This window comes from Betta splendens, chromosome 4 (genome assembly GCF_900634795.4).
Source record: "Betta splendens chromosome 4, fBetSpl5.4, whole genome shotgun sequence".
In the NCBI taxonomy this organism is placed as follows: Eukaryota; Metazoa; Chordata; class Actinopteri; order Anabantiformes; family Osphronemidae; genus Betta; species Betta splendens.
The window spans coordinates 32,003,867-32,016,126 of record NC_040884.2 but is presented as its reverse complement, the minus strand read 5'-3'; the positions used below and the strand labels follow the sequence as shown (position 1 = coordinate 32,016,126).

General features: G+C 40.1%; 2 protein-coding genes across 5 annotated transcripts in view; one reads left to right on the top strand and one right to left on the bottom strand.

The window, feature by feature from the left end:
- ctns (cystinosin, lysosomal cystine transporter) overlaps positions 1 to 9,530 on the top strand; it is a 27,653-nt gene extending 18,123 nt beyond the window's left edge. For all 3 annotated transcript variants that reach the window (XM_029148330.2, XM_029148332.3, XM_029148329.3), the window contains 4 exons: positions 592 to 711; positions 1,001 to 1,171; positions 1,742 to 1,859; positions 9,046 to 9,530. In XM_029148330.2, coding sequence (XP_029004163.1) covers positions 592 to 711; positions 1,001 to 1,171; positions 1,742 to 1,859; positions 9,046 to 9,188 — 552 coding nt within the window. In that variant the 3' untranslated portion in view covers positions 9,189 to 9,530. The remainder of the gene's footprint in view (positions 1 to 591; positions 712 to 1,000; positions 1,172 to 1,741; positions 1,860 to 9,045) is intronic.
- Positions 8,925 to 12,260, bottom strand: part of trappc8 (trafficking protein particle complex subunit 8) — a 30,411-nt gene continuing 27,075 nt past the window's right edge. For both annotated transcript variants that reach the window (XM_041070173.2, XM_029148305.2), the window contains one exon: positions 8,925 to 12,260. In XM_041070173.2, the coding sequence (XP_040926107.1) occupies positions 12,026 to 12,260 (235 nt within the window). In that variant the 3' untranslated portion in view covers positions 8,925 to 12,025.

Sequence of the window (12,260 nt, the reverse complement as noted above, 5' to 3'; positions counted from 1 at the left end):
AGCAGGGGTGACAGACACAGGTCCCGCCGGTTCCAGTGTCCTGCTAGTTTTCCAACTCTGAACACACCAGATCAAGGTGATCAGCAGTTAGTTGGGAAACCAGAAAGACAGTGTGACACCCCTGCTGCAAAGGTTTAGCACAGCTACAAGCATGGGTAAATTTCAGTCCAACTGATATTTACTGCAGTGTATATTCACAATATGGAATAAATAGAAGTACAGAAGTGCTCTATAGTGACACAGTCTGTGCCACAGTCCGAGTAGAACCAATTCAATAAACCTTCATGCCTTTGCTTGCTGAGTTGCATGCAGTACGTCTGTGGTAACGTGGAGGCATCTTACTATAAACGATTTAAAACAAACGTTAATAAAGCTCACATGCTACAGCTTTAGTTTAATGGGCATCACAAACATTTATTGTTCGACTCTCCCTGGTCATCACAATCAAAGTGAGGAACAAAACATTGCATTAGACATTTAATGTCTAATGCAATGTGTATCTATTGTAGCTCCTTCAAATACTTCTCTTAGGTTAGAAAAGGTGTGGATAAATTGTGGTGTCCATCAGTGAGGGGTTTCCCTGTGTTGTAGGAGGAGTTTCTGCAGAAGAACCCTAATGGCATTAACCCGGTCAGTGCTAATGATGTCTTCTTCAGTCTTCATGCTCTTCTGCTTTGCTTGGTCTACATCTGCCAGGCTGCCATTTATGAGGTTTGTCTTTTTATGTCTTACAGCTGTTTCCCATAACAGATAATGAGACACTACATACTGTATGCCATCACATTTACTTTAACTCTACTCACTTCAGTATAGCTTGACACTCGTCCTGTCTAGAGCGTAGACAATATCCAAAACAGGGAACGTGACGGCCCATTTACAAATGAATATGAACACATTTTAAGGCAATAAGATTAATATTAAGTAATGTCTTATTTATATAGAAAAGTTGCTGTGTGAACTATTCTTTGACGTATAATCCTCGCTATCATCTTTTTTCCAGAGGGGGGGACAAAAGATTTCTCGCCTGACCTTGTTCTTGTTGGTGGTTGGCTGGATGTTTGCCTTGGTCAGCTTATTTGTTGCTGTAGCCAAACAGATCACATGGCTGGATTACCTCTACTACTTCTCCTACATTAAACTGGCTGTTACACTCATTAAATATGTTCCACAGGTAACCCACAAACCACATGTACACATGTAACGCATACTGTAGCTCAGCCCTGTCATGGCCAAAGTCATGTTTCAGAGTTAGTGGCCTAAGTCAATTTTCCTTAGATTTCAGATGGTTCTATCTAATCCTTAGATAGAATTTGTCATGATGATATATTTTGGGGCACATTTAAGATAGCTAGGCTTAGTTAGTTAGTTAGTTAGTTAGTAGGTTTTTTTTAAGGTACACAAACCCCAAAGAGGTTGACTTTAAAGCAATAGAGCTATGCAAAAATGTTTTTGGGTGAAAGTGCGTAGTCAGTAGTTGATGGAACAAAGAACTGTTGGACACACTACTAAGACAGCGTTAATGTTTTGCATATTTCTAGCGTATATTTTATTGGACTGTGTGTGTAGAAACGCAACACACTTGAATGCATATTGTGCTTTTCTCATCTTCTTGTCCTCAACTCAACTCTTGTCTCAGAATCAGATGTACTGAGTGCTGTTCTACCAAGTTCGGCTCTGGATCATGTCATTCTTTCTGTTGTTCATCAGGTGAAATACCACTAAAATATGTTTGTCTTTTCAGGCTTACATGAACTATATAAGGAAAAGCACTGTGGGGTGGAGTATTGGCAATGTATTGCTGGACTTCACTGGTGGAACCTTCAGTATTCTACAGATGATCCTAGAGTCTTACAACAATGGTATTTACTATATCATGTGTTATTAAAGCGTTATACAACAGTAAGCGTATAGATAAATGATGAATTCCGTTTTGGGAAGTAGGAAATGTAGCGTTTCTGTCATTCTGATCTTGTGTACCTTCCTCTCGTGCAGTGTATGCTTGTATATCTTTACACAAAATTTGCACCAGATGTAACCATCAAGCCGAGTAATGAATTCAGATAAAGAAATCGGAGCAATTAATTATATAAGTTGAGTAATAATAAATAAATAAAGTGAAATGATACAGGGAATAAGTATTAAACACATGAAGATAACAAGGTGCAAAATGGCATAGAAAGCTAGGAGATCACCTGAATGCTTTATGATGGCCTATAAAGGCTCCTCATTATCCAGGAGGCAGACAGGAAAGACTTCATGATGGGCAAAAGCAAAGAACTCTCTCAAGATCTTCGCAATCTTATCATTGAAAAGCATTTTGTAGGAATGGTAATAGGTGCATTTCCAGAATGCTGAATGTTCCTGTGAGCACTGTGGGGGCCATAATCTGGAAATGGAAAGAGCATAAGTTCACCATAAACAGGCCACGATCAGGTGCTCCACGTAAGATCCCTATTTGAGGATTCCAAAGAATAATCAGGAGAGTTCTCAAAGAGCCAAGAACCACTCGGGCAGAACTTCAGGAAGACCTTGCATCAGCAGGTACTTTTGTTTGAAAGAAAACTATAAGCAATGCACTAAACCGCCATGGCATTCAAGCACGCTCACCACGCAAGACTCCATTGCTGAACAAAAAGCATGAAAGCAAAATTGAACATTTTGGCAGTCATTCTACACACCATGTTTGGAGAAGAAATGGCACTGCCCACCACCCCAAGCACACTATACCAACAGTTAAGTTTGGGGGTGGAAGCATCATGGTTTGGGGTTGCTTTTCAGCAATGGGTACTGGCAGACTTCATATTATTGAGGGCAGGATGAATGAAGAAATGTACCGGATCATTCTGGATAAAAATTTGGCCAAGGAAACAATGAAGTGGTTTCAAAGAAAGAAAAAAGTTGCTTGAATGGCCCAGTCAATCACCTGACCGATATCCCATTGAAAATCTATGGAGAGAACTGAAGATCTAAGTTCATAAAAGAGACCCAAGGAACCTTAAAGATTTAAAGACCATTTGTGTGAAAGAATGGGCATGAATCACTCCTGAGCAATGCAGACGACTGGTCTCTCCATACAAGAGGTGTCTAGAAGCTGTAATCACCAACAAAGACTTTTCTACAAAGTATTAAATAATGTGTGTTCGATACTTATTCCCTGTGTCATTTCACTTTATTTGTTATTACTCAACTTATATAATTAAATGCTCTGATTTCTTTATTTGAATTCATTACTTGGCTTGATGGCTACATCTGGTGCAAATTTTGTGTAAATAGCCCACTTGGAAATCCCCTTACTGATAAAAATGCTGATGTGTCAAATACTTATTTCCCCCGCTGTACCTCTGCACGGCATGAATCCCATAAGCAGGATTCTCTAATAAATAGCACATTAAAGTCGTCTTCTTCTCTTTCGGCTTTTCCCATCAGGGGTCGCCACACCCAATTATCCTTTTTCCATTTATCTCCTTCCTGGGCATCTTCTACACTCACACCAGCCAACCTCGTGTCCTTTGTTAGCACATCCATATATCTCTAAACTCATCTGTCCCACTGATGAGCTCATTTCTGATTCTGTCCCAACTCGTCACTCCTAAGGAGAACCTCAACATCTTCATCTCTGCTGCTTCCATCTTAGCCTCTTGTCTCTTCCTCACTGCTACCGTCGCCTGCACTCACCTCTTCACCTCTTTTCCACACTCCCCATCACACTGAACTGTTGACCACAAGTACTTAAACTCCTGCACCTTCTTCACCTCAGCCCCCGTAGTCTCACTGTTCTACCTTGACCCCACTCATTTAGACACATGTATTCTGTCTTACTATGACTGACTTTCCTCTTCTTTCCAGAGCAAACCTCCACCTCTCCAGCTGTTCCTCCACCTGCTCTGTACTCTCACAGATCATCATGTCATCCGCAAAAGTTATTGTCCATGAAATTTCTGTCTGACCTCATCAGTTAGAATCAGAAAGGGCTTTATTGGCAGGTCCTGTAGAATGCACTTTAGCAAGGAAGTTAAGCAAGTTGCAGTACAAAACAATACAATACAAAAACACATGCATACACATGGTGGCACACAGTAAAAAGTGGAAACCTTGCTGGAATTTCTTCTTGGATACATCAGGACAGTTAGATAAGGTCGGAGAGCAGACGGTGAGACAAGGACACTGCAAGCAAAAGTAGAGTGGGAGCAGAGAGAGAACACACGTCTGCACTCCTCGAGAGGCAGAAATAGTAGGTTACCCATCAGCATAGCAAACAAGAAGGGACTTAAAGCTGATCCTTGGTGTAGTACCACCTCCACTTTGAACTCCTATGTCTGGCCTATAGCGTATCTCACCACCGTCATACTCCTCTCACACATGTCCTGGACTACTGTCACGTACTTCTCTGCCACTCCCCACAACCTCATACAGCACCACAGCTCTTCCCTCGGCACCCTGTCATACGCCTTCTCTAAATCCACAAAGACACAATGCAGCTCCTTCTGACTATATCTGTACTTTTCCATCAACATTCTCAAAGTAAAAATGGCATCAGTGGTACTCTTGTGGGGCATGAAACCATACAGCTTCTCACAAATCTCCACCTTCTTCCTGAACTTGGCTTCCACTACTCTTTCCCACCGCTTTATTGTGTGGTTCATCAACTTTGTTTCTGTATTTGCTGTAGTTCTGCGTGCCACCTTTGTTCTTAAAGATCGGCACCAGAACGCTCCTCCTCCATTCCTCAGGCATCTTCTTGCTCTCTAGAATCCTGTTGAACAAGCTAGTTAGAAACGACACTGATGTCTCTCTTAGACACTTCCACACCTCCACAGGTACGTCATCAGGACCAACAGCCTTTTCACTCTTTTTCAGGGCGTTCCCCACCTCATCCTTTCTAATCTCTGCTATTTCTTGCTCCACAACATCCACATCTTTCTCCCTTCTTTCCCTGTCATTTTCCTCATTCATCAGTTAAAAATACTCCTTCCATCTTCTCTGCACACTCTCGTCGGCTGTTAGCACCTTTCCATCACTGTCTTTAATCACCCTTATCAGTGGCACATCCTTTCCAGCTCTATCTCTCTGTCTGTCTAGCCTGTACAAGTATTCTGTACTTCTGTGCTTCCTTCGTGTCTAACCTCTTATACAGCTCATCATTAGCTTTCTGTTTGGCCTTTGCCACCTCCCTCTTCACTCTGCTCTGAGCTTCCTTGTACTCCTGTCTACTTCCCTCAGTCCTTTTCACATCCCACTTCCCTTTAGCCAACCTCTTCCTCTGGATGCAGTCTTGTACTTCCTCATTCCACCACCAAGTGTCTTTATCTTCTCTCCTTCATCCAGACGACAGACCTAGCACCTTCCTACCTGTTTCCCTCATAACCTATGCTGTAGTTTTACAGTCATCTGGAAGCTTCTCTAACCACCCAGAGCCTCAGCTTCTGCCTGAATTCCTCGCACGTTTCTTCATTCTTTAGCTTCCACCACTTGGTCTTCTTTTCTGTCTCTCCTCTCTTCTTCTTCTGACCACCAGAGTCATCTTACACACCACCATGCGGTGCTGTCTGGCTACATTCTCTCCTACCACCACTTTGCAGTCACTAACCTCAGACAGGATGTAGTCCACCTGCATGATCCTACTTCTACTCTTGTTTGTCACTCTGTGTTCCTCTCTCTTCTGGAAGTAAGTGTTGACTAAAGCTATTTCCATCCTCATCCACCACCATCTGTCCTTCTAGAATCCTTTTCTTTACACCAAACCTGTCGATCACCACCTCCTCACCTCTGTTCCCCTCACCAACATGCCCATTAAAGTCTGCTCCAACCATTACCCTCTCCCGATACTCTCTATGACCTCAAACTCACTCCAGAATCTCTCCTTCTCTTGTAACTCACAGCCAACTTGTGGAGCATACCCACTGACTACATTCACCATCACCCATATGATTTCTAGCTTTAAGCTTATCACCCTGTCTGAGTCTTTTCACCTCTAGAACATTGTTCACAAACTTTAGGATCACTCCTACCCCGTCTCTTCTCCTATCAACACCATGGTAGAACAGTTTGTATCCTCCTTCAATACTACATGCTATGCTGCCCTTCAACCTCGTCTCCTGCGCACACAGTATATCTATATTCCTTCTCTCCATAATGTCTGCCAGCTCTCTGTGTTTCACTGTCATTGTGCCAACAAGACAGTCCCTATTCTCAGATCTATGCTCCTGCCTTTCCTTTTTTCTCTCACCACAAATCCTTCTGCCTCCTCTCCTTTTTCGAAAGCCTCCTGTAGGTTAACCCAGGTGTTGACAGGTGTGGTTAACCCAGGCCACAACCGATCCGGTATGAAATTCTTATGGACGATTTGTATGGTTGTTTTTGGCAACTTTTACCCCCAGTCTCCCTTCTGACACAAGTCACCGACTTGCAAACCATGGCTAGTTTAAATAGGACATTAAAGCATACAGTATAAATTGCCCATTGCCTCAGTAGCCTAGCACTTTACACACCTTTGCATATGTAAATGATAATATCTAGATAGACTCCCATATACTCGCATATACGCAATAATATATACACATATATACTCCAATATACTATAGTTTTGACACTGTTGTTCATCATGTTTTGATTGACGTGCACATCACCAGAAACTGTTTTCAGTCATATCTTGTTGTCTCCTGATTGGTTCTATTAGCTTTGTTTGCACAATTGTACTGTTAATCCAGCATCGTGACAAAAGCAACAATAAGCATAAGTTCATAAGTTCAGGACTGAGTTCGATGGTCGGAGCTTCTGTAAGCATCCTTTTCTTGATAACTGATGATGAGGCAATATGCTGGCACCCTGCAACGCCGCTGTATGAAATAGTATGGAACTGTGGCAAAATAACACAAATTTAAACATAAGACCACTATTTTGCTGGACACCAACCAACAAGAAAACAATGCACCCTGGAGAGAAACAGGACAGCTCATTGCTATCAAAACCTGTAGAAAGAGGGGAGTAAGCACAGATACAAGACAAACACACAAAGTTAGTGAGTGTAGTTTGATGTAGGAGCTCTGTGTAGGTGGATGGACCTTGATCATTAATGGCTTTAAGTAAGGATATTAATTCTATTACAGATTTTATTGGGAGCCAATAGAGTGTAGCGGATTCAAATTAAAAGTTTGATATTAATGCATAAAGGTTTACATTTCTTGAAATGGGGGCACCAGGTTTATTTTAAAGCTGAAACCACACTTTTATTAATCTACACAAATGCCAGATGTCAATTTAATGAGTTACTAATTATGATTTGTTGCTGTCAAGGCTCAAAAAGCTGATAAGCTACTCAAGTCAAAACGCTGACAAACGACAAAGCGATGACAAAGATGAACAAGATTACAAAGTTGACCAGCGTTAAAAAGTTGACTAAAACACAACACATCACACTGCTCTGTAAAAGCAGAGTTTTCCCCCTTTACAAACAGGTGTGTTGCAGCAAACTATAATAGTTATCACAAAAATATTTTCCCTTTATGAACCCTGACGGCGACGATTGGTGTGAATTTTATGTTTGAGAACAAAAGATTGTAGCCACAGTCTCAATTTCAAAATGTGTCTCTTTCTGCGTTTCTCCCAAACGTCTGCCAAAAATTATCATTAGAGTCTACAGGAAAGATTCAGGCTCTTTCTGTGCTTTGAGGTTGATAGTGACTAAAGTATAGGTCTGAGGGCTTAGCCAGACACGTCATTAGAAAGAAGACAAGTATGACTACGATTTAGTGAAAAAATTACAATGATAGAGTAGAAATTGTCACCAGTCAGTCAGTCAGAACTCAGATGTGGCCCATTACCCCATATGTGAATGGCAATTTATTATTATGTAGCACATGCAGAAGGGAGATACCAGAAGGTCCCAGGTTCAAGCCCACCATAGCACCAAGTTTGTCCTGCAGTTTTACCCATCCTCTGACAGATCCAAACTCCCTTTCATGGAGGCATGAAAACTCCAATGTGGCCCATTTCACCGCTTGAGAGAAGAAGCTTCACCCGCACAAGATTTTGTGCTGCCTTTTTGACAGACCTAAGACTCTTTTATACTTTTATGTTTACTACTATGTTTTTTTCCACAGTGAAACATACAACATTTTTTACAGACAGGGTCAGAACTCCAATGTGGCACATTCCACCGCTTGAGAGAAGCAGCTTCACTCGCTCTATGGACATGAAAACCCACAGTACCAACATTGGTACTAAGTACTATTGGTACTTAAGGAACTAAAAAAATACTTAATGTTGTTGAAAGATCTATATCTATATAGATATACATTGGCGGTATATTAAACGAATAACTCAATTTATGTCAAGGAAACCCATATATCTAAATTAAGAGGTGTTTGCTTGAACATGACACAAACAGGATTTGAATCCAGGTCTCCCGCTCAAAAGTGAAGGATTTATGCTATAGAGCCACAAGAGATGAGAGCTGATAGAGAACAAACCTCAAGAGCTTTCTCTAGATGGGGAAACTGTTGTAAACACTTACAGGTATTAAAAGTTTTCTACTTTGCAAAGATTCTTATAGGTTTAATTTCTTCTAAACAACTTAAACTCATGTCTTGCTGTTGCCCTAATTGGGAATCACACCTAAGACTCCAGGCTTTAGAGTGAAACCTTCTGCCACCAAAGTAGCTGGTATCAACTCATATGGCTGCATTACACATACTAGTGGTAATGGTAAAAATCTATTCATTTAATAGGGATATGATAAAGCTTCATATTTCAAAAAAGTATAAAAGATGGGACTAAGAAAAAAACACTTCTCCTCAAAAAGCTGAATAATTTGATATTTGAAGCAAAGCAAAGCATAGTGAGTTACTTGTGGTCCCTTTGTTGTTCTTGAGGAATTTCCTGGCAAACCTGTAGATCAGGCATTGAACATCACACAGAAACCAATGTCATATCAAATAAAGGAATTTTATACACAGAATACAATGGTATTAGTCATATGAGTTCTTTCTTTTTCTTCTCTTCACTCTTTATTAACATGTTTGTGTTGTTTTTGTTCATTCTTTACAGATGAGTGGAGGCTCATATTTGGCGATCCTACGAAGTTTGGCCTGGGTTTGTTCTCTGTGGCGTTTGATATCATCTTTCTGGTTCAGCACTACTGTCTATATAGACGGTCGCCTCTGTATGAAGCTGTGACACAAGACGACTGATGTTTGTCAATTCAGTGTCTCAAGACACACAATACATTTCCATTAGTCAACAAAAATGAACACCACAAATCCTTTTACTGAGGCAGCATCTCTATAGTCACTACACCAGTTCACTTTAGACGTGTTATTTATCTCAACAGAGGAACTTTAAATCTAATAAAGACTTTGATTCTTCCTGGATCAGCCACATGAGCTCTAAGGCTAAGCTTGTTTTGATGATGTCAGAAGTCCCATGACATGAACCTGATACAAAATAATATAATATATAATAATATAAAAAAAGCCTACATCAGTTTTGTAAATTTTTCTGTAAAAAACAATAAAAGTGCCTTATTCTTATAACCTTTGTCTCCCTGTTTCATTGTTTCTAAATTCCCATGCCTCCATTTTCATTTCAGAATGGTAAGTTCCTAAATCTGAGATAAATAATTATTATATTAATATACAGTAGGTGAATATATTTAGAATTATATAAAATTATCTCTGGTTAGTACAAATGTATTATGACTGAAACAAAGTAAATGTTTGAGGACCAGGAATGAGAGCTCACCGGGCTGACAAAGACAGATTTAAGAGAGCGTTTTTCAGTGGTGGTTGCCCAAAATCTATCAGACAAAATGTAAGAACATCGTCTGAGCATCAATAAAACGTGAAAGTTCCTTTTTATGATTTTATGTTGACATAAATGTTCTGAACTGTTTGTGACAAAATCTAATTTCATGTGTGAAGCGTGCAGAAAAGCAGGAAGTAACCAACTAATTTGTTTATAATATATTGCAGCAGCAAAACTGAAACCTTGCACAGAGCAAAAATTAAAAACTTAGATTTAATTTCAATGCAAAGTTGTAAAGAAACTGTTTTTCATAATCCAAAGTACATCAAGTAATAAAGCAGAATGATCCTGTCATTTCTTAACCAATGCCTCTACACAGGACACAGTCGGCTCTGAGGTGAATTCAAATATCCTTGATAAAACATCAGGTTTCATCATTCGTAGGACTTCAGAGATCTTGGAGGTGTCATACCTAAAATAAAATGAGCCCTATTTAGGAAATTACCAGATCTAATTAAGGACTAGACACACAATTCCTCAGTCATTATGTTTGCTGCTTCAGCAAATATTAACCCAACGCAAACCTGACCAAACATACAGCAGTTACATGCACAGTCTAAGTGAAGTTTGCTTCAAGGTTTTACATTAGTGTGCATTATGCATATGGAGGCTTTTGTCAGGTCCAAACAAACTGTTTTATTTGCTGGTGATGGGTGAAGACCATACATGGAGTTGGTTCTGGTTCATGAGAGGGTTTCTTACAAAACGTCATACAAGTAAAAACTGTGATCTCAGGGTTTGATGAGTAGTGTTAGATGTGAAAGACAACTGAGAAACAGAGATGCTTCAACATCTGAATAAAAAAAGTTACAGATCTTCTGTCATCCTGAATGGACAGACACCAAAAAAATGCCAATGGTGCAGCCCTGCTGACTGGACACACCGTTTATGACACAGAGTGAAACAGACCAACAGAAAACTTCTGTCCATGACCACACCCAAATTAGCTTCTTACCTTAAAAGTGCACATTTGTTGGTGGGAAGCATAAAGGTTAATGATTAAATACAGCTACAGATGAAGGAGCCTAAATGTGCTGCATTAATCACTGTTCACACACATTCATTATATTGTTCACATATTGTTCTTGTTACTGGGCTTCTGACAATCTCTAGCCCTTCAAAAATCACACTCTTTCACTAAAAGTGTAAACATGCGCTTAACTTAAATGACTTGAGTTCCTTTTATACATGACTCATGAGATTTCTTCTTTACAACAGGCTCATTCCGAAAGCTTCGATCCTGGCTTTGAAAATAAGCTGCTGCTCTGTGTGGGGGGTCGGCAAAACTGTAGGAGATATTTAATACATAATAGAAACACACTTCAGGGCATGTAAGTTAGAGTCACATTTATGTCAGATTCTTTTTTTAAATGTGTTATAATGCATATTTTATACACAAAAAGCTACTGTACAACAAAATATGAGGCTTGTGTATTTAAATGTAGACCGGAGGCCAGCAGATGGCAGCAATGCTGAGCTGTTCCATCAGTACACATTTTAAAGGTTCATGCTGTTAAATCCCTACTGAAAAAGCCTTAATGTGGACCCAAGCGTCATAGTCATAGGCCAATAATCAGGAATCCTTCAAAAGAAAAAAATAGGTCGATGTGGCTATCTGAGTAGGAAGAACCTGTATGAAGGTTTAGATCAATCATACTCAAACAGCTTGTGTTACAGTCACTAATGATCTTCTCTTAGCTTCAGAAAATGATCTAGTTTCTGTCCTCGTCCCGTTAGAGCTTTCATTCGATACAATAAATCACAACATTCTATTACAGAGACTGGAACATAGCATCATCCTTCTCCTTACTTAGGACCAAGCTCCGTAACCTGCAGGTCACACCCAGCTGCTTCCTCTGTCTCCCTCTGCACCTTTCTGGTATCAGCCTCTGAGCTCTGTTTTCTGGCCAGGTCTCTTCCATGCTTTTTCTCCACTGCTGACCAGTCAAGTGAGATTTGAAGGGTTTTCCATTGAATTCTATACAGCCGTGAGTTGATTTAAATTAACTTAAGTCCATTGCCAGAACTTTTACATTAGCTTATCGCCCTCTATAAATTGTAGCCATATGTTATTAATAAACCTTTATTTATTTTACTAATTTATACAAAATATTGCATTTCCAGTCCAACAAGATTAAAGAACAATATAGTAATGTATAGAAATGAAGTGTCAAGAGGCTCAGTCAGTTGGTGCCTCTTCCTATTTGCAGATCATGATGTTCTGTTATATGTTATTAATAATTATAAGAGCAGGGCTGGCTGTTTGCTGACTTGTCTGACACATGGCCCCTTGCCCAGCTGGCCTGGCGAAGATCCGTGAAGTGTTAAGGTTGTACACTCCAGCCTTGAAAAAGCATGCTCGCAAAGTTACACACAGCATTTCTTGAGGCTTTAGGTGCAATTTGTACTGGGTCTGACCCACCCAGGAAAAGGAGCTGTGGACCTCCAGAGACTCTGGG